The following is a 21,428-nucleotide window of genomic DNA, read 5'->3' on the forward strand; positions in this document are numbered from 1 at the left end:
GTGTGTAGGTAGGTAACACTTTTTATCCTAAGGCTCAAAAGTTTGACTTTAAATAGAGTCATGCAGATTCACACACATGCATCTGTGCTATCTAAATATTACCTCTCATTTAATAATTTTTTTTTGCAGTTCTTTCATTGCAATCACAAATTGAAATTTGCCTGCTCAAGAATGTGACAATCAAAAATTCTGAACCCAAGCTGAAGCTCTGTTTATAGAAGACAGGTAATGGGAAACCAATCAGAACATAGTGGGTTTTCAGGGAGATGGCTTGAAAGGGACATGAGATAGAACTGCTTGTTTCAGACTGGAGCTGCTTAAAGGGCAATAAAACATCATTATTAGCAGTGACTAATATAAAGCTACTTTAGTCTAATCTGGTTCTGGCTCTAGCAAAAATAATTAGGGGATTTTTATATTCTGCTTAATCTAGGGAATGTGGGACTGCTGCTGATATTGACCACGGTTGCGTATCCTCTTCAAGAGCAGATTTACAGGCCCTCGAATCCCTGAAGATTTAAATGGTGCCTCTTTAGTAGCATTTTTGCAGAAAGAAATTGTAAAAATGTGCATGTGGTCTTTTGTTCTACCAGTGGGGTTGCTGTGGGGCCATGATTCCATAAAGTGATTTGCAGGCTCTTCTTCCCGGTTTACACTAAGGTCTGACCTCCATTGTTTCCAGTTCATTTCCTCCACCCTGAAGGCAAAGAAAACTACCTGGTCATGTATAGACACTAGAAATGTCAGGCACGACGCAATCTTTGAAAAGAGATATTATCCTTAAAGAGTCCAAATATTTGCTACAAGTTTGTCACAAGCCTTAAATTTGATGGTGGTAGGTGAAGAGACCTTTTAGAGCTGTTAGGTATGTCCAAGGTTTCTGGTTGACACAATTACATGAGGACAAGAAAAATCAAACAACATTAATTTGTCCTGTGCATGCATGCTATGATCAGTTTGTGTGCCAGGGGAAGAGAAATTATGTTTTTTGTTTGTTTGTTTTTAATCACCAAACACTCAATAAGTTTCTACCCATTTGGTGACTAAATGTTTCAGCTGGCTAAATGTAGTGTTGAAGTATTATTTCAAGGACAGGAAAAATGTTTAAGTGTGACACTTAAAGATGGGGAAAGAGGTAAGAAAGAAAGGACAGAAGAGGAAGAATTTAAGGGTAAGGACTGAATTCTATGTTTTCTACCAGCTTTATATATTTATATAGTATTTTTACACAAAGAGTAGCATCACAGGTCAGCTAATCATATTCTCGACACAAATAAAATTTGAACTCGCCTCACAAAACCAAATCGCTATGTGACTCATTTCCCGGTGATACTTTTCCCCATGCTGTATGAGGGTGCCCCCCCCCGCCGGATCCCACTTTAACCCCTGACGGCATCCATTTCAGTCTTGTGCTGTGGTGACAGTGATACCTAAATGTTACTGGGTTCAGCCTAGTAAGATTATTGTCATACTTTTATGGAAAGTTAACAGGGTTTGACATGTTCAAATGCTATCAGAAATCTGTAAAGCTGAGGATGTTGTTCTTTGTTTTTCTTCCGAAAGTGCAGAGCTGATGGGATTTCCCAAAAAGACTGTCTCTCCAACTTCCTACTTTCTCCAAAAGCATTATTTGCCAGCAAGCAATTTAGGAAAGGCTAAACAGACTCTTTTTTTTATGATGTCTTCAAAATTCGGGTCTTATATATATATAAATATAAATATATATATGTGTGTGTGTGTGTGTGTGTGTGTGTGTGTGTGTGTGTGTGTATAATACATAATACCAAGGGCTCAGAGAAGAGCAGGAGAAAATGTGGAGGGTGAAGGTAACAGTGTCCCAGTGGTAGTCGAGGCAAGTGGCTCCAGCAGATCCCAGGAACAACATCGGAGACCTCTGTCCAGAAGAGCGCAGTCCTAGCAACAGCTAAGATACTGTGCAGGGCCCTCAAGCTTCCAGTCCTCTGTTAGAGGACCCGAGCTTGAGGGATAGACCGCCCGCGTGTGTGTGTGTGTTTCCTTCCTGCTTATATTGTAGGGTCTTTACCTTACAATATAAAGTGCATTGAGGCAACTGTTCTTGTGATTTGGTGCTATACAAATAGATTAAGGCCTCAAATCAGAAGTACCTGACTCCGTGGTATAATTCTCAAACACGTAGCCTAAAGCAGATAACTTGTAAGCTGGAGATGAAATGGCGTGTCACAAATTTAGAAGATCATCATTTAGCCTGGAGAAATAGTTTGTTGCTTTATCAGAAAGCCCTCCGCAAAGCCAGAACATCCAACTATTCATCACTGATTGAAGAAAATAAGAACAACCCCAGGTTTCTCTTCAGCACTGTAGCCAGGCTGACAAAAAGTCAGAGCACTGTTGAGCCAACCATCCCTTTAGCGTTAACTAGCAATTAATTCTTGAACTTCTACACAAATAACATTGTAATCATTAGAGAAAAAATTCCCATAACCATCTCACAGATGTAATATTATCTACAGCTACTTTCAGTACCATTGATGTTCATTTAGACTCTTTTTCTCCAATTGATCTTTCTGAGTTAACTTCAATAATTACTTCCTCCAAACCATCAACGTGTCTTTTAGACCCCATTCCTACAACACTGCTTAAAGAAGTCCTGCCATTAATTAATGCTTCAACCTTAAATATGATCAACCTATCTCTAATAATCAGCTATGTACCACAGGCCTTCAAGCTTGCTGTAGTTAAGCCTTTAACCTATAGCCTTTAAAACTATCTCTAGACCCACCTGTCTTAGCTAATTATAGGCCAATCTCTAACCTTCCTTTCATATCAAAAATTCTTGAAAGAGTAGTTGTCAAACAGCTAACAGATCATCTGCAGAGGAATGTCGACCATAATATCCTATTAGAGCGATTAGAACATGCTGTAGGTATTACAGGTACTGCACTGCAGTGGTTTGTATCATATCTATCTAATAGACTCCAATTTGTGCATGTAAATGGAGAGTCTTCTTCACACGCTGAGGTTAATTATGGTGTTCCACAGGGTTCAGTGCTAGGACCAATTCTGTTTACTTTATACATGCTTCCCGTAGGCAGTATCATTAGAAGACATAGCATACATTTTCACTGCTATGCTGATGACACCCAGCTCTATCTGTCCATGAAGCCAGATAACACACACCAATTAGTTAAACTGCAGGAATGTCTTAAAGACATAAAATCCTGGATGGCCGCTAACTTTCTGCTTATTATTATTATTATTATAGGTTATTGTACTCGGCCCTGAAAATCTTAGAAATATGGTCTCTAACCAGATTCTTACTCTGGATGGCATTACCTTGGCCTCCAGTAACACTGTGAGGAACCTTGGAGTCATTTTTGACCAGGACATGTCCTTCAATGCACATATTAAACAAATATGTAAGACTGCTTTCTTCCATTTGTGCAACATCTCTAAAGTTAGAAATATCCTGTCTCAGAGTGATGCTGAAAAACTAGTTCATGCATTTATTACTTCCAGGCTGGACTACTGTAATTCTTTATTATCAGGATGTCCTAAAAACTCCCTGAAAAGCCTTCAGTTAATCCAAAATGCTGCAGCAAGAGTACTGACAGGGAATAGAAAGAGAGAGCAGATTTCTCCTGTATTGGCTTCCCTTCATTGGCTTCCTGTTAAATCCAGAATTTAATTCAAAATCCTGCTCCTCACATATATGGTCTTAAATAATCAGGCTCCATCTTATCTTAATGACCTTGTAGTATCATATCACCCTATTAGAGCACTTCACTCTCACACTGCAGGCTTACTTGTTGTTCCTAGAGTATTTAAAAGTAGAATGGGAGGCAGAGCCTTCAGTTTTCAGGCCCCTCTTCTGTGGAACCAGCTTCCAGTTTGGATTCGGGAGACAGACACTATCTCTACTTTTAAGATTAGGCTTCAAACTTTCCTTTTTGCTAAAGTATATAGTTAGGGCTGGACCAGGTGACCCTGAATCCTCCCTTAGTTATGCTGCAGTAGGCATAGGCTGCTGGGGGATTCCCATGATGCACTGAGTTTTTCCTTTTCAATTCAATTCAATTCAATTCAATTTTATTTATATAGTGCCAAATCACAACAACAGTCACCTTATATTGCACAGTAGAATAACAGGTATGATTCAATGCAGAGAGGTCTATTAGTCAGTCACCTTTTTCACTCACTGTGTGTTAATAGACCTCTCTGCATTAAATCGTACTTGTTATTAATCTCTGTCTCTCTTCCACAGCATGTCTTTATCCCGTCTTCCTTCTCTCACCCCAACCGGTCGCAGCAGATGGCCCCGCCCCTCCCTGAGCCTGGTTCTGCCGGAGGTTTCTTCCTGTTAAAAGGGAGTTTTTTTCCCCACTGTGGCAAAGTGCTTGCTCACAGGGGGTCATATGATTGTTGGGTTTTTCTCTGTATGTATTATTGTAGGGTCTACCTTACAATATAAAGCGCCTTGAGGCTACTGTTGTTATGATTTGGCGCTATATAAATAAAACTGAATTCAAACTGAATTGAATTAAAGATTAGAGTCAACTGAATTTTGTTTTTTTGAAGAGAAAGAGATGATGAAAATACTATGTGACCAGTCTCTAGCCACATACATAAAATGTGATGATAATGGAGCAACATGGTTACTACCACAAACCAGCCCCAGATTCTTTGTAGTTTTAATGGATTAAGTTTCTTTGAATGGAGCGGAAGACATAATTACACACTTACCAATGTATATTTATGAGTACAACATTCAATTTTTCTACCAAATAACCTAAAGAGATTACCTACTGTACGTTTTAACATGAGGACAATAGTGTGTTTGAAATATTACTACACTTCAAATACCACCTCTAATGCATATCAATAAGTTTCAAAATAACCCCCCAAAAGATTTTTGTAAATCTGCAAGACTATATTATTTTACCTAAGACTGTCAACCATTAAAAAGGGAGCTTTGGTTAAGTGAGGTGTGAAAGTACAAACACTTTTGGCTACAATTACAGACATGTAACATGTTTCCAAAATTATTTTCTCTACCTGTTCATTACTACACGTGTTTGGTGATTTTTTTTTACCTAAAAAATTTCCGTGTGTCCATGCTGTTTCTGGAAGACACCATCTTAGATGATCTGGAAAGCAGCTTATGCCTCAGGGGTTTTGGCAGAGACCTCTCCATGTCCAAAATTGTAAAGGCCCGCTAAAGATATGAAGCAAGTCGTTTTTGTTTCTTTTGTGTTTGTTTCATTTTTTTGAAACAGTCTAAAAACACTTATTATTTATATGAGTCATAATAAAGTACCAGGAGTATGGGTAAGTGCAAAGCAAGTGCAAAATTAAATATAATATCCAGTATCTTAACTGATATAATGAAGAATTGCCTGGAATTTTTGAGGTCATGGTTGCAGACTTTAACAGCATCCCAACTGCAGGTTCCAGATGTTTTCGCTTTGGTTTGAGAGTCTTTCAACTGTGTTGCTCATCAGGGCTATCAGCATGTTCAGCAGGAGGATGTATGTGAGAACTACGTAAGCGATGAGCAGGATGTAGAAAACTTCTTTGTACTGAACGTCGTCCGTGAACTGCAGATTCCAATAGTGAACTTGAACATTTCCAGTATAGTAAAACGAACGTCACTATAACTTAGCTTATTTACAGAAGTAGTCAAGCTCCCTCCTTGTAGTTGTATGTCAGCTGTCAGGTTTTGGGCAGCTGACACTACTTTAGGCGGGTCACGTATAAGAGCAACAAAAGCTAAAAAAAAAAAAAGAGAAAATCCAAGTCAAAACTGCAAATCTTGGTAAGCATCTATTTTGCACATTCTTAAGTTCTTAGATTTGGAGTCTATTAAAATCTTACCAGCAGAAAATCCAAAAAGCAAGACACAGTAAACGGATAAAAAGTGCAACAGGTCATGTAAGATCATCTAAAGAGAGACACATATTTTAAACTGAGCCACTCATGTCTGCCCAGGCAGCCTATTTTGATAGTTTTGTTAACAAAACTTTTACCCTTTGCATCATGACACCATACATCCCTAATTGCTTGGAACCTCTTAGGTAGTAAAGAAGGTTCACCCAGGCGAGAGCCAAGGAGAGCACAAGAAGTCCAACGCATTCCTCCTGCCCACAGCCATACATAATCACACAGATCAGAAGGAGTGCTGCCTGCAGGAAACTGCAAAGACAAGAGATTTCTAAGACAGCAGTAATAGTCAGGTCAGGGTATAAAAAAATATTTCATGGTGATACTTACAACACAATATCATTGAATCCATCAATAGATAGGACCCTGAAGTTCGGAGGGTTCCTACAGAAATGATTTATCTAGGGATTTGAAGGTTATTACATTAGTAAGTTTAACTCTTTCTGTGTGAAAGATGTGACCAGGTTCCACTTTCTTGCCGTCTTATAGAAAAGATTAGTGCTCCAAAGACACTGAGGATCTCACCAACACAACGGAGATGGTCAAGTGGAAAATTTTCAATGGGAAATGGCGGCTGAGGGTTTAAGAGTCTTTGCTTAGGCAAAGGTGAATATCTTAAAACATAAACATTTGTCATTTAAGTTAGAGGATGTTTAACCCTTTTTTATCTTTCCATCCTTTCTGTACAAGGCCACAGCAGTGAAGATGGTCAGTGTGATGACCCGTGGCCACACTCTAAAGTCAGTAACTCATCATTTTTTTCATTTGAACAGATTCATTCAACAGAGTAACACACTTTAGTTTCCAATAACTTTATTGATTGGTTTGGATACATTTGTTCTATTTGTAAGCGCGCGCATTTAGTTTACTTATGTATTCATACCACTTCATTACTTTGAATTTTGACTAACCTTTGTCTTTTTATTTCTTACCTGCTACCATCCCTGGGAGTTGCTGGACAAAAGATGGTAGCCAGGGTTTGAAACCATTATATGCAAAAGGGGATAATTGGACCACACCACCACTTCCTACTGAAGGGGAGAATGTGTGTTTTCTTCAATTTAAAAACAAAGTATTTGTATTTAATTAAATATTTGAGTTTAGGGTTTAATGGTTTTGATTTTCTTCTTTAGTGTTTAGTTTATTAACAAACTAGGTTGTACTGCATTGTGTTGTGATTTATGATTGTGTTTGTTTGTTACCCCTCATGTGTCACAATGGTCTGATCAGCCATTATATATACCCTTGTATGTCATTTCATGTTTAGGTCAATTATATTTGTTTGGGCAGTCATTTGGTTAGTTAAGTTTGCAGTCTTTGCCTGAGTGCAGTTTTGTTTCTTTGACCTCTTTTATGAGCTCAACATTTATTACTTTTGTAAATATAATTTTTGGGGGTTAAATAAATGAAAACTATATTTTTCTAATAATTCCTGGGACGCCTCCTGTTTTTCAACTCGGTCCATCACAGTCAGGTACACCACATAAAGCAAGAAATTCATCAAGAATAATTTGGAAGCGAACCTTTCCCACTTATCCTGAAGAAGACTGGGAAGTAGTTCAATCTGAAGCATCTCGGGCCGATTCTGAAATTTACAAGAGAGGTTTCATATTAACCTCCTAAGACCCAAACTCTTTCATGGCATGCATTTTTAAATTCTCTTTGCTATTTGGGCTGATTGGGACCTGATGAATGTAAAAACAAAGAATTACCTGTGGTTTTTTTTTTTTTTTTTTTTTTCCTTTTTTTTTTTTTTTTTTCCCTGATTTTTGAAAAATGAGATCCACATAAGAGGACATTCATTTTAAATTTCGATAGAACAGTATATATCATATATTTAATATTTGCTAAATTTATCCCATGCAATACTATCTAAGCACAGTGAGGCAAGAGGATTTTGCTACTGTTAATTTCACTCTACACTGCCTATGCATAGAGTACTTCTAGTTTCAGCTGAGCACATTCAACACTGTTTCCATCATTGTTTAAAAGACTCTACTGCCTCTACAAACATGCCCCACAGCATACCCCATTTCCTACTTTATCTAAAACATTGGAGGGAATAAAGCATAGAAATATAATAAAATAAATTAAAATTAGGTCAAAATTGGAATTTCTCACTGGAATCTCACTCCCCAAAATTATTATGTCTAACACAGTCTTCTTCATTGGTGTCAATGGAGGTCATGTCATAAAGTGAAGAATGAACAGGTCCGTAGACCCATTCTGTAAACTTCCTGGATAGTGGCCTTGTCTCCTCATCCATGAATTCTCGATGCAGCATGTGCCTAAACAGCTGGCAAATGAGAGAGCAGAAAGGAAAAGATCTCAGAGACATTATCATTTTTATTTTCAGTGCTTGCTGTAAGTAGGTCAGGTCATAATAAACCTTTGTTAAATGCCCATTAATGCCACCTGGGACGTTACTATTAACTGAAGCGATTCATCAATCCAGTTGTTAAATTGCTCAGGGGGACTCAGGCCAACTTCTGTGGAGGCAGGGGTCTATATTATATACATGTGACCTCTAATCATGTGACCTTAACTTGTCTAGGAGGACAAGTTAAGGTCACATGTCTAAGTGATATTTAAGGTCGAGTCTTTGATGGGAAGAGCTGTTCATCAACGGTGATATGTAGACCAGGGTTGTAGCACGTGATGCAGTTGGTGACAAATGATCCCCACACACTGGAAACTGCAGCGAACTTATCAGTCTTTGCTCGATCACTGCGGGTGGACCTCTCATCAAAGCGTAGGTGTTGCATGATGTCTTGGAAGCGGTTACGCGGCGTAGTTCCAATGATCTGTGGGTTTCCCAGGTTTGCTGACCAGCAGTCACGTAGTGATGGAACCCTAGTAACCCCCCGCAAGATCAAGATCTTTGATCAAGATCAAGATCAAAGACTCGGTGCTGTTTCCTGCAGTATATTGCAAGTAAACCTGACAAGTTTGGGATCAAGTTTTGGGTGGCCTGCGACCTAAAATCCAAGTACATTTGCAATGTCCTCACATATCTTGGCAAGGACCCCAATCGTCCCAGTGGGGAGAGACTGTCTGAAAATGTAGTGATGAGGCTGATGGAACCATTCCTAGACAAGGGCAGAAATGTTACCTCGGACAATTTCTTCACATCACTTTCACTTGCGCAAAAACTTCTTAGACGGAAAACCACCATCCTCGGCACAGTCAGCAAGATTCGCCGGGAAATTCCTCAATCCGCTAGATACACAAATCGCAATGAATTCACCACTCAGGTAGGCTGCAGGTCTTTTGTGGTTCTATGTTTATGTGTTTCATTGTGTGTAAAAGTGCTATGGAAATAACAATTTATCTTATTTCTTAGGTGTTTTCAACCTCTGCTGCCACGCTGACGGCGTATGCGGCCAAACGGAAGAAGACAGTCTATATTCTTAGCAGCATGCACAGCGTGGTTCAGACTGATAACACCACCAAAAGGAAGCCAAACACTGTCACCCTTTACAACACCACAAAGTGTGGCGTGGATGTGATGGACCAGATGGTGCGAGAGTACACGGTCCTATAACATGATTGACATGGCAGCACTGAATGCACATGTGCTGTATCAAGCATGCACCGGGACGCAGGAAAGACGGGTGGACTTCCTAGTGCAGCTTGCAAAAGAGTTGGCTAACTCTCATATGGCTGGGAAGAAGGCAAGAAAAGAACAGTTGCTTCGGACACAACCCTCCACACCTAGCCCTGGAAAAAGAGCCACGTGTCAGGTCAAACACAAATGCAAGAACAATCATGCCACTGTGCGATGTGTTCACTGCTACAGATACACATGTGGTAAATGCAGACTACAGCTACCATGGCAGTGCCAGGATTGTGAGTGATTGAAATGTACTCACTCACTTTTTATTATTATCTGTAAATATGTGTACAAATGGTTGTTTTTGTAGAAATATTTTTTGGTTTTTTTGTACTGTTTTTATCAATAAATCTTTTGGAGATTTATTTTCCTGGATGATTGAGAATGCATCAAGACGAACACAAAATGAAGTTCACAGCTTTTAGCAGTTCCCCCTCCCCACACACAAACAAAGAGGCAGTTTGCAGTTAGAAATCCGCAATCATTCACACACCCCCACTCCCCTCCACAATTCTCAGGTAACGACCCAATTTACATATGAATTGATGCTAACAGACTAGCCAAGTTAGCTTCCACTTGGCTGACAGAGGGTTAGAAAAGCCTGGGACTTCTAGTGTTAAAGTGGCTAAGCTACAAACCGCCATCCACATGAGGTCCAAGAGCCAAAAAACGCCCCATTGAAACCCATTATAAACGCTATTTTTCATTGCTCGATCATTACAACTAATTTAAGTGGCATTGTCCAACCTTCGGTGAGACGTTGCAGTCCAGGCCTTAAAATTGTAATTTTTTTATTTGTCCACCAGGTGGCGCCCTTGTTTCATATTTCACCATTGAATGAACTCCAGCCAAAAACAGTCAGATTTTGAGCGTCTCTTTCTGCTTTAGAAAGTGAAAAAAGAATGGTGTTGTGTGTCACTATCAATGACCTTTATATTAAAAAAATAAAATAAAGGTCTTTTTGCCTAAAAAAAGAAAAAAAAATTGTGTCTGTTTCTAACTTTAGATAAAAGCCTTCCCTCTTTGAAGTCCACCCTGCAATGCAAACAAATCTAACATGAAAACAAGAATAAAAACCAAATTGCACTTTATTTTGTCTTCAAGCTCAGCTTGTTTATGCAGGTGCACTGCAGCAGAGGTTATAAGAATAAGCCGTAGCGCGGGAGTAGGCATTTTCACGATGGCACGGTACTACAAGACCGAGGAAGTAGTAGACATCCTAATGCGCTCCGACTGCCAGGATCTCTCCTCTTCACCCGCCAAGAGTGACTCTGATTCCGGGGGTGACACGGATGATTCGTCTCTCCACACCGATCATCAGGAGTCGTCTTCTGATTTTTCTTCTGGAGATGAGAACGAGGGGGGGACGCACGAGGAAGCAGCGGCGTGGACCTCCAAAAATGGGAAGAAATGGTCCCCGACATACACCAAGACGCTGCGGTACGTCGCAGCACCCACAGGGCTTATTCCGGGACCGACCCACTACGCCGTCGCCCGAATTACTGACCCACTCTCCAGCTTCAGGTTGTTCATAACTGATGGGATTATACAGCATATCGTTTCAATGACAAACCTTCAGGGCAGACGCGAAATCTCAGTCTGGAGAGATTTAGACAGCGACGAAATGCTGGCTTATATGGGGCTGCTAATTTTGTCCGGTGTATACCGGTCAAAACACGAGCCCCTCACCAGCCTTTGGGGTGAGAAAACAGGAAGGAGGATTTTCCGTGCCTCAATGTCCCAGAAAAGATTTTCGCACATCACCCGGGCGCTCCGATTTGATGACAAGCTCACCCGACCTGCACGACGTACCAACAAATTGGCTCCCATTCGGCAGGTATGGGACATGTGGGCACACCGCCTGCCGATGTTGTTTAGTCCAGACCGGGACGTTACGGTGGATGAGCAGCTGGTACCGTTCAAGGGAAGGTGCAGTTTCCGCCAGTATATCCCCAAAAAGCCTGCTAAATACGCCATAAAGGTCTGGGCAGCATGCGACGTCAAGACATCATACGCCTGGCGGCTGCAGGTTTACACCGGGAGAGCAGCAGGCGAACTGGCCGAGGTAAATCAGGGGATGAGGGTCGTCCTGCAGATGACCGACGGGCTCCAGGGGCACGTCGTCACATGCGACAACTTTTTTACCTCATTTGAACTGGCAGAGGAACTCCTCAAGAATAAAATGGCTCTGGACGGCACAATCCGCCAGAACAAAACAGAAATTCCACCCGTTTTGCGCCAGACGAGAGGGAGAGCCGTCTACTCCTCTACCTTTGCCTTTTCATTGAAACACACCCTAGTGTCGTACATTCCCCGACGGGGCAGGAATGTGCTTTTATTGAGCACCAAACATCGCAGGCCGGAGGTCAGCGATGACGAGAGAAAAAAGCCAGTGATCATCAACGACTACAATCAGTGCAAAGGAGGTGTCGACAACCTTGATAAGGTGGGTGTCATTACGCATCAGTTACGCACACCTTTATTCATTTTTGCTCATATATTCTTGTGTAAAATATACAGAGGTTTTATGTTGGGTTTTTTTGTTTTGTTTTTATGTTGTTGTTTTTGTTAGGTTGTCGGCACCTACTCCTGCAGGAGACGGACCAATCGATGGCCAATGGCCCTCTTTCATAACATCATAGACGTCTCCCTCTACAACGCCTTCGTGCTGTGGACCTCCGTAGAACAGGCCTGGCATCAGCAGAAGTCACACAGGAGGAGGCTGTACATAGAAGAGGTGGGAGAAAGCCTGATCAAGCCTCATTTGTCAAAAAGAGAGCGCCTTCCCCGCTCATCATCCGCTGCTGAATTAGTCAGAGATGCGCAGGATGGTGCTGCTGCAGGCCCCTCTGGATTGACAGATCCCAGGGGCAGGAAGCACTGTGAGTTTCGTTTGGAGAAAAGGAGGCGAGTTGGAAACACCTGCAGCAAATGTGGAAGGTTCACCTGCCGAGCCCACAGCAAATTTGTCTGCAGCCACTGCTCTACCTGAGCAAGACATTTACCCCCCAGCCACACACACGCCCCCCACCCCCCACCCTCTCACTGCTTTCTCACTTTCTCACACTGTCACTTGCTCTCTCTTTCTCTCTCATACATTTCCCCATTCCCAACAACAATATACATAATTACATTTACCATATACATGTTCTTGTTCATCGTTGAAAAATAAATGTTTATTTGGTTCAAACTGATCTTGTATTTTTATTTACATAATGCTTTTTATTTTATTTTACAACAAGGTAATATGCATTTAGTGGGGCAAGAGTGAAAAACCGTTCTCCTGCAAGAAAACTAACGGCCGATCAAAATGAATGTCAGTGGTAATCTTTGGATCATCCAAAGGCCTAATTATAATTACAATAAAATATTACTTCAAATGTATTTTATGGAACATATTTAATTTTTTAGTTTTTGTCGCCTAAAAAAGCCGTGCGCTCATGTGAGGAAACCGGGATATAAAGGGTTAAAATCCGCGAAATATAATTAAAACTTTATATGAATATTTCAAGGAGAAGTAGGCCTAAAAGATTGGCTAATTTAAAGTGGAAAAGAATATTAATATATAATATTTTTATAGCACTTTTTATGGCGTGGCCGATTTTTGGCTCTAGGACCTCATAAGGGGGTCTTTTTCTAGGACTCTCCAAGGATTAAGTCAAAATGTGATATAATAACCCCAAATGTTAATAATTTGATGGCAAAAACTATATTTTCAGCGGTGGTAAATTTATGGGTTTTTTTGTTGTTGTTTTTCTGGCAGAAACAAGCTTCCATGGTTATCTCCAACAGGGCCCTATACTATGAAGTTTGTACACACAAGTCCACCTTAACTTACCCAGGGTCAGGATTGGGATAAACTCACTAAATTAACCCAGGGTTCCCCCTACACATTCACACAACAGGGGTGGTTTATGGCAGCATTTTAAAAGGAGCATTTCATTCTCTCCATCTATAGAAAATTATCCCTATGACACCAACAAAACATTATCAAATGGTGATTAAAAATCTATGAAGATCATTTAAGATATAACAGTAAACTCAGTTATTGATTGAGTTTACTGTTGATGATTTCCAAAATTTCAATTAAAGATGCACTAGATAATAGGGGAGTAGAGGGGTACAAGGCAGAGTGCACTACAAATTCACCACAAGCAAAGCATATTGAGACGAAGAAGTATAATGCAATTTGGCCCTTGAAATTACTGTTTTTGTTACAGAGGATTTGTTTGCTGTCGAGTGTAATGTTAAAAGAAATTCTTTAAAAAGCAAAAACATATTTAATATGTGGAAATATGAGCAGAGCGTTACAGGCATAGCCCTTTAAGAATATGGCCTCATCGTGACTATGGAGGAACACTAAAGTGGCCCTCCAGTAAGATGACAATGGCTGCGTCCCAATCCAGCGACCGCACGCTTTGGAGTACGCGCAGTTCTCGTACTACGTACGGCGCGTACTACAAAGTACGAGAAGTGCGGAAGTGAGAGGCTTGTGAAATGGGACCGTCTGGCCTTCGTCGCGCTGCTCAGGTTGCCTAGCAACCATGATACTAACCACGAGAAACGTCTCATACAGCATTGTTTGACAGAAATGAAGGAGAAAAAATGTTTTTTAGTTCACTCAATTTTTTTTATGACTTCACTTTGATTAGTTGAGTCTCTGAGGCTGAGACCACAGGACTGTAAAACATGATTGTTGGGCTTCATTTCTGTACTGAACAGTCATTTCAAGATTAGTTAGTAAATAACAATTAGCTAATGTTGTTCATGAGACTAAAGTCATCTCACTTTAATATTGGCCATATTATATTTACATTACCAAACTTAGTATTATATTAATCATGATTAGTTATTACAGCAGTGAACTTGAACTCTGTGTCAAATACTGAGCTTCAGTAAAGATTCAAGTTGCAGTTATTTATATTTCCTATCACCTTAAATCTTCACTCAAAGACATCTTTGACAGTGTATATATAGATGTATTATATAAGAGACAAATATTGTTCGTTTAATATGTCGGCGTTACTAAATTTGGCTCAATGCTTACATATATGTGTAAAAAGAAAATGTACGAGCTGTGATAACTGTTTCTGATAAAATGAAGAGTAGACTGATATATTAAATATTCCTTTATTGGGTGAGAAAATCAGACCATGTCATAACTGCTTTAAGTCATACAGAATAGATATCAGAGCCTTAAACAGGCTGACTTCTGCTAAATGGGTCAAACTGGGCAGAAAGTATACAAACACATAACATCCTTATAGAATATGATGTAACACTATAGATCAACTTACCTCAAAATATATAAAGCATACAGTGGCTTGCAAAAGTATTCAGCCCCCTCGAACTTTCCCACATTTTGTCACATTACAGCCACAAACATGAATCAATTTTATTGGAATTCCACGTGAAAGACCAATACAAAGTGGTGTACACGTGAGAAGTGGAACGAAAATCATACATGATTCCAAACATTTTTTACAAATAAATAACTGCAAAGTGGGGTGTGCGTAATTATTCAGCCCCCTGAGTCAATACTTTGTAGAACCACCTTTTGCTGCATTTTAAAGCTGCCAGTCTTTTAGGGTATGTCTCTACCAGCTTTGCACATCTTATTATTTTTTTTAGGTGATGGTCTGTGGGATCTGTGAGAAGCCATGTGGCGGAGAGGCAGGCAAGGAATGCTACCATAGATACCACAGTGGACGTACAGAGGTACATGGCAGATCCTTTGATTCCCCGGACAGAGGATCCACTCTACTTCTGGGCAACCAGGAAGATTGTAAACCCCCATCTGTACAAACTTGTGTTGCAGTTTCTGTGCACTCCAGCATCATCTGTTCCATGTGAGAGGATTTTCTCTAAGGCAGGAGAAATTACATCCAAGAAACAGACTCAGTCCTCGCACAGTGGAACAAATTCTTTTCTTAAATAAAAACCAAACAGGATAACCTTAAATGCATCATGTGTTTACTTTAAAAGTTTATAGAAGTTTATAGTTTTAAGGATTTTCCCCTCCCAGTTCACAATCAATTCTTTCCCCAGGTCCAAATATGTAAGAGATTTGCCCAATATAATGTGATTTATAAACATACCTGTCCAGCTCTCTAATGGTTAATTGCTAAGTACATAATGTATCGGAGGGGCTGGCCCAGCCCTGTTTATATAGGTTCATGATGTCATTGATAGCATCACTGGGTGCAACCAAATGAAGGGTTTTTCCTGTTTGCAGAGTATTGTTTATTTTCTTTAAATTAACCTTTTGAGTTTTACTGTATGAAGTGTTTTACTTTTCAAACCATTTAGTTGTGTAAATGGGTGTGTAAATTAGATGAATATTCTTATTCTTGTTTCTTTTTTTAGATTGTGTTGTTTGATCTAACCTATTTCTTAATGGTAGCGACTAATGAGGTTCAGGTGCGTGTAAAAAAAATGTGTAAAATGAGATGGCAGAAAATAAAATACACTAAGAAGAAATTAGACCAGTCTGCTGATAAGATAACCTTTATTAGTCCCACACGTGGGAAATTTGTTTTGTTACAGCAGAAAGTGGACAGTGCAAAGTTATATAGCAAAAATTAGAGAACACTGGAATACAATAAGAATAAGATACTGTACAATGTAAAATAAAATACTATATACAATAGAATAAAATAAAATAATATATACAATAGGATAGAAATAGAATACAAATGCTATATACAACTGAGTAAAAATACAATTTTGTCAGAAAAAGTATTGCACTTAGTCTTATTGCACATGTGTGGGTTTGTGTGTTTGATCAGCTGCAAAGTCTTTGTTGTGGAGTCTGACAGCAGTGGGGAGGAAAGACCTGTGAAATCGATGCTGAAGTTGAGAAGTAGATGCTGTCTACTTCTCAACTTCCTTACCGCTTGAACTACACTACCTCGCCAAGTATCATTCAAAAATGTATTTCAAATAAAAGAAACAAAAACAAAGCCTTACACAAACCCTGGAGTGTGTGGTCAGTACAATCTGTGGTATAGATGCGTGCATGGGTGGAAGAATGGCGTACGCAATGTTGCTTAGTGCAGAACCAAACCAAAGGCAAAGGTGTCTCAAAGTAAAGCAGCACCCAGCAACTGACTGCTTATGGCTGTTAGAGAGCACAGGGCCCAGGTGTTGCCATTGTCACTGATTGGGAATGAGCCCTTCCACCCCTCCAATGCCTGCAAATTAGACACACAAACAGGCTAAAAAAAAAAAAGGCAATATGGAGTGGGTCGTCACACCACTGGTCTCTCTCTCTGACTCCTTGTCCTCACATACACTAATCTCAACCTTGCCTCCTCTTTACATACATATTGCGTGGCCACTCTGACTACATGCCACTACTTTTCCACAACCTTCTTTTTTCTTTTCCTAATTGCTAATTGACACACTCATTTTCCCCCACCTGTGCCACTCTGTGTCTCTTTCAAGAGAACAGAAATGTTTTTCAGTTTCACTTGTTTCACTGCCATCTGCCAAAATCCCTTCCCTCAAAAAGGTTGCATAAAGTCAGGGTTCCAGGCAGTTCTTGGCCAAATGAGATTCAGCATTGCATAAAGTACATTTCCTTAACTCTTTAGAGCATAACACAAAAGCCTGTAGAGCGTTGCAGTTTTGGCAACAAACCTGTGTTGCCATTTGGGTCCATTTGGACTCTCCCTTGACCCATTCCTTGATAAACATGAGTTTGTCAAAATTACAAGTTGTTAAGTAAGTAAAGACTGCTCCTCCTCTTAACAGGTCATAATTTTAAAATCCGTCATGGTTATTATGAATGTAGTTTAGAAAATGCTTCTTACAAAATATCAAAAGACAATAAAAAAAAAAAAAACTACAAAGGATGCCAATGTTCATCTTGCTCCTTCATCAGTTAGTAAGCTTGGGGGGTTGCTAAGGCATTCCAGTGAAAAAAAAAGTGAGAAATACTGACTGCAGCATCATTGGTGTCTTTTATTTCAAAGGTCCTCTTTGTTTCTTGGCTGCTGGCGAAAGTATTGTCCCTAAGAACAACTGCATAGGATCGAGGTTTGGGACAGTTTTTAGCGAAGTGAGATTCTGCGTTACATAAATGACATTTCCTTAATTCACTGTAGTCTCTTACATTGTGTCCCAGTGCATTACAACTTCAGCAACACACCTGGCTACATGCATCTCCTGTATGTCCATATGTACTGTATTTCTAAAAAATTATTAATTGACATAATGAATCCCCCAATCTGCCCGAATAGTGAAACATGCAGGTGGGTGACAATATCTTTCATAACCAGTTGGGTCTTCCTTTAATTTAATTCTAAATTGTCTTTTCCCTGTCCATATTCCCAATGCGACTTTAATCTCCTTGACTCTGGGTAGCACAGTTACAAATGTCCCTAAAAAAAATATTGTATTGTCTTTTCGGACACCCACGGATTGTCCGTGTGGACTATTACAGTCTGGTAGTCATTATGGTACAAGGGAGTTACAAGAAAGTCTTGAAGAACGGTGTTAGCAAGCTCAAGTACTAACCTGATTGGTTAGTATTTTCTAATCCATATTAAGCAAACTAATGGGTCTAAAATTAGACGGGTCTGTTGTGTCTCCATTTTTCTTTCTTTTTGTCCCTCTCCAACCAATTTCAGGTTGGAGAGTTTCATGCCAAAACTTTTTAACATTATTCCAAGTCAACTTGCAAAAGACTTTTTATTCTGTTTAAAGGGAGTAATATTGATTTCCGGCTAATGGCAGTTTGGTGTGAGTAGTAGTAGTGAGCTACTGCAGAGTTGTTGTTTTTTTCAATTAAAGGAGGCCTTTGACCTCGCCGAGGAGCCGCTGCTAGATCATGTTCACCATACTCTGCCTCCCAAGCCTAAGACAGGTGAGCAGCCCCGTGCTGCCATAGTAGTGAAACTACATTACTATACTGACTGTGATAAAATCTTGTCGAGGGCAAGGGCGCTTCAGTGGATTAAGGTGAACAATTTGACCGACTCTGTTTTCCCCAATTAGGCCGCCAAGACGGCGCAAGCATGTGCGGCCTTCACAGACTGCTGCCACCAGCTCTGAGGAATTGAAGGGGTCCGGTTCCCACTGCTCCACCCAGCCTGGCTGCGGATTACTCGTGATGGGGTCACACTGGATTTTACCTCTACAGAGGAGGCCAAAACTTACATTAAAATGATAACCAAGTAAGAAAAATATACCTAGGGGAACTGTCGAGGTTTCCGGTTTATACTTTTGAGCAGTGTATTTTTCTTTCTCTTGGGTAAGCTATTCTTTGATGTTCAAAAAAATGTATGGGTCAGTTTTTAAATGTTTGTTCCTTATGGGTTTAACTTAAACACAGTACTTTCACCGCAGGCATTCTTGGTTCTTGAGAATACTGCCTATCGTATATTTTCATTTTATACTACTTGTCTAGTTCTGCAGAATTCACCCAGCACTTAAAGGTGTTTTTGTTTTTCCTATTGCGCTAATGATGACTCTGTACCGTTCCTTCATTTGGGGAAGGACAGAGTGGAAGCAAGGGGAGGGATGGATGGGTGGTCTTTGTTTTGTTTGTTTTTGTTGTTGTTGGGTTTTTTTTTTTTGGGGGGGGGGGGGGCTGTCTTTTCACTTCTGCTTTAAACAACTGATTACGTGTCCCCTGATATCCAAGCTTCATCGAGGTCTTCCTCAGATTTTTAAGTTGGAACGTCAAAGGCCTTAACAACCTGGTGAAGTGCTCAAAAATATTTTTACATCTGAAGCGTGAATAATTTGAAAAACCCAGATATAATATTTTTTACAAGAAACACACCTACAGGATACACATCATTTCAAGCTTAAGTATTCGTGGGTTGGGGAGATCTTTCATTCAGCCTTTAACTCTAAAGCCAGAGGAGTAGCCTTTTTAATTAGTAAGAAGGTTCATTTTACAGTTTCCAAAACATAAAAAATAGAAGATTCCTTATAATCACTAGTACTCTATTTCACACTCCTGTTTTAGTAGTTAAACTTTTTGTTCCAAATTTTGATAACCCAGATTTTACAAATAACCTAATTAGCACTCTTCTTGATACCCATTGTCTAATTCTCGCTGGGGAGTTAAATTGTGTAATGAGCCTGACATTAGCCGGCTCCTCACCTCGTGTCTTTCCTCAGTCCTCTATGTCAAAATCAATCTTGGACTTCATGTCTCAGAATGGGTTTGTAGATCCTTGGAGGACACATAATCCGCAAACAAAAAAGTATTTTTATTCCTCTGAGGTACACCAGTTCTATTCCCATATAGATAATTTTTTTGTTGATAGTTCTCTAATGCATAAATTCATGTCTTCTGAATACTACCCAATCGATATTTCAGAACATGCTCTGCTAAGCCTTGATAAAAACTTCATTGGTAGACCTCGCTCTTGCCCCCCTTGGAGATTTAATACTCTCTTACTATCTGACGATTTATTTAACCTTTTCATTCTATAAGCAATCGATGACTTTCTTACTTTTCATAAAAGCAAATCAGTCTCCTTCTCATTATTTTGGGACACACTCAAAGAATATGTTCATGGCCAGACTATCTTTTTTTTTTTTTTTTTGCCTGTCCCATTTGGTTCTTTAGCCGTCAGAATTATTCAGCTAATCTTAACAAAAATTGCAGGGCCACAATAACAGAAATTTCAGCAAAAATTCAGGACATTGACAAACAAAATGCCATCAATCCATCACAGACCTTATTGAAGCAACAACAGGATTTACAGACTGAACTTCTGTTGTGAGGAGACTGAATCTCCTCACAACAGCTGATGCAGAACGTCTTTTGATTCAAGCTGCTTACTACGAGCATGGTGAAAAGCCAAGTAGACTTCTGGCAGACCAACTGAAACGCAGAGCCAGCTCTCGCACAGTTTCACAAATAAAGACCAGTCTGGCAATCTGGTTTCTGACCTAGTCTCTATTAGTGGCATTTTTAAGAGATTTTACTGCAATCTGTACAGCTCTGAATCATAAAAAAAACATGCAGAGCAGTAAGGCTCCAGGCTCAGATGGATTCCCGGCTGAGTTTTCAAAAAGTTTAAAGACAAGTTAGCCCCTCTCCTTCTTGATGTATATAATGTACACATATAATGAATACGTGGCCTGCTGCCCCCCACTTTTATGCAGGTGTCGATTTCAGTTCTATTGAAGAAAGGCAAAGACCCTACCATCTGTGAGTCCTACAGTCCCCTGTCTCTTTTAAATTAAGATTTTGGCGACAGTACTTGCAACTCAGCTCAAGGCTGTTCTTTCACAGATTATTTCACAGGAACACAATGGATTCATCAGAGGCCGCCAGTTGTTCTTTAACACTCGTACATTGCTAAATACATTTCTTTCTTACCGCATGTCTCCTGAGGTGATTAATTCTCTTGGTGCAGAGAAGGCCTTTGATCGGGTCGAATGGGATTACCTCTTTGCTGTCCTGAATAGGTTTGGTTTTTGAGAAAGGTTTGTGTCTTGGATCAAACTTCTTTAAACATCCCCTCAGGCTTGTGTCATCACCAAGTTGGTTCAATCTGATTATTTTCCATTATGCTGTGGCACTAGACAGGGGTGTCCTCTTTCTCCCCTCCTATTTGCTTTAGTCATAGAAAGTTACTTGAAAAAAGTAATTAGTAACTAATTAATGATTACTTCTCCAAAAAAAAAAAAAAAATCCTGTTTCTTTACTGATTACTTATTTTCAAAAGTAATTAGCTACTTAGTTACATTTTAAAAACATGATACACAACCTGAATTCATAATAAAGCAATAGACCTTTCAGCCCAATTCTATTTTTATGCGTAATCCATCATATAAAATTGAATCAAATAGAAAGCCTCTTTTTAAAACTTGTTTTATTACTTTTTAATCTTTTAACTTTATGCACATTGTATTGAGCAAAAATTTA

At 39.7% G+C, this 21,428-nt stretch overlaps 1 protein-coding gene across 1 annotated transcript; it reads left to right on the plus strand.

Moving 5' to 3' along the window:
- Positions 1–10,712: 10,712 nt before the first annotated feature.
- On the plus strand, positions 10,713–12,524 carry LOC134640718 (piggyBac transposable element-derived protein 4-like). Its single transcript, XM_063492619.1, has 2 exons — positions 10,713–11,978; positions 12,105–12,524. The coding sequence occupies exons 1-2, from the start codon at positions 10,713–10,715 to the stop codon at positions 12,522–12,524; spliced, it is 1,686 nt and encodes a 561-aa protein (XP_063348689.1).
- The last annotated feature ends 8,904 nt before the right edge of the window (positions 12,525–21,428 follow it).

This window comes from Pelmatolapia mariae, linkage group LG14, assembly GCF_036321145.2.
Source record: "Pelmatolapia mariae isolate MD_Pm_ZW linkage group LG14, Pm_UMD_F_2, whole genome shotgun sequence".
Lineage (NCBI taxonomy): Eukaryota > Metazoa > Chordata > Actinopteri > Cichliformes > Cichlidae > Pelmatolapia > Pelmatolapia mariae.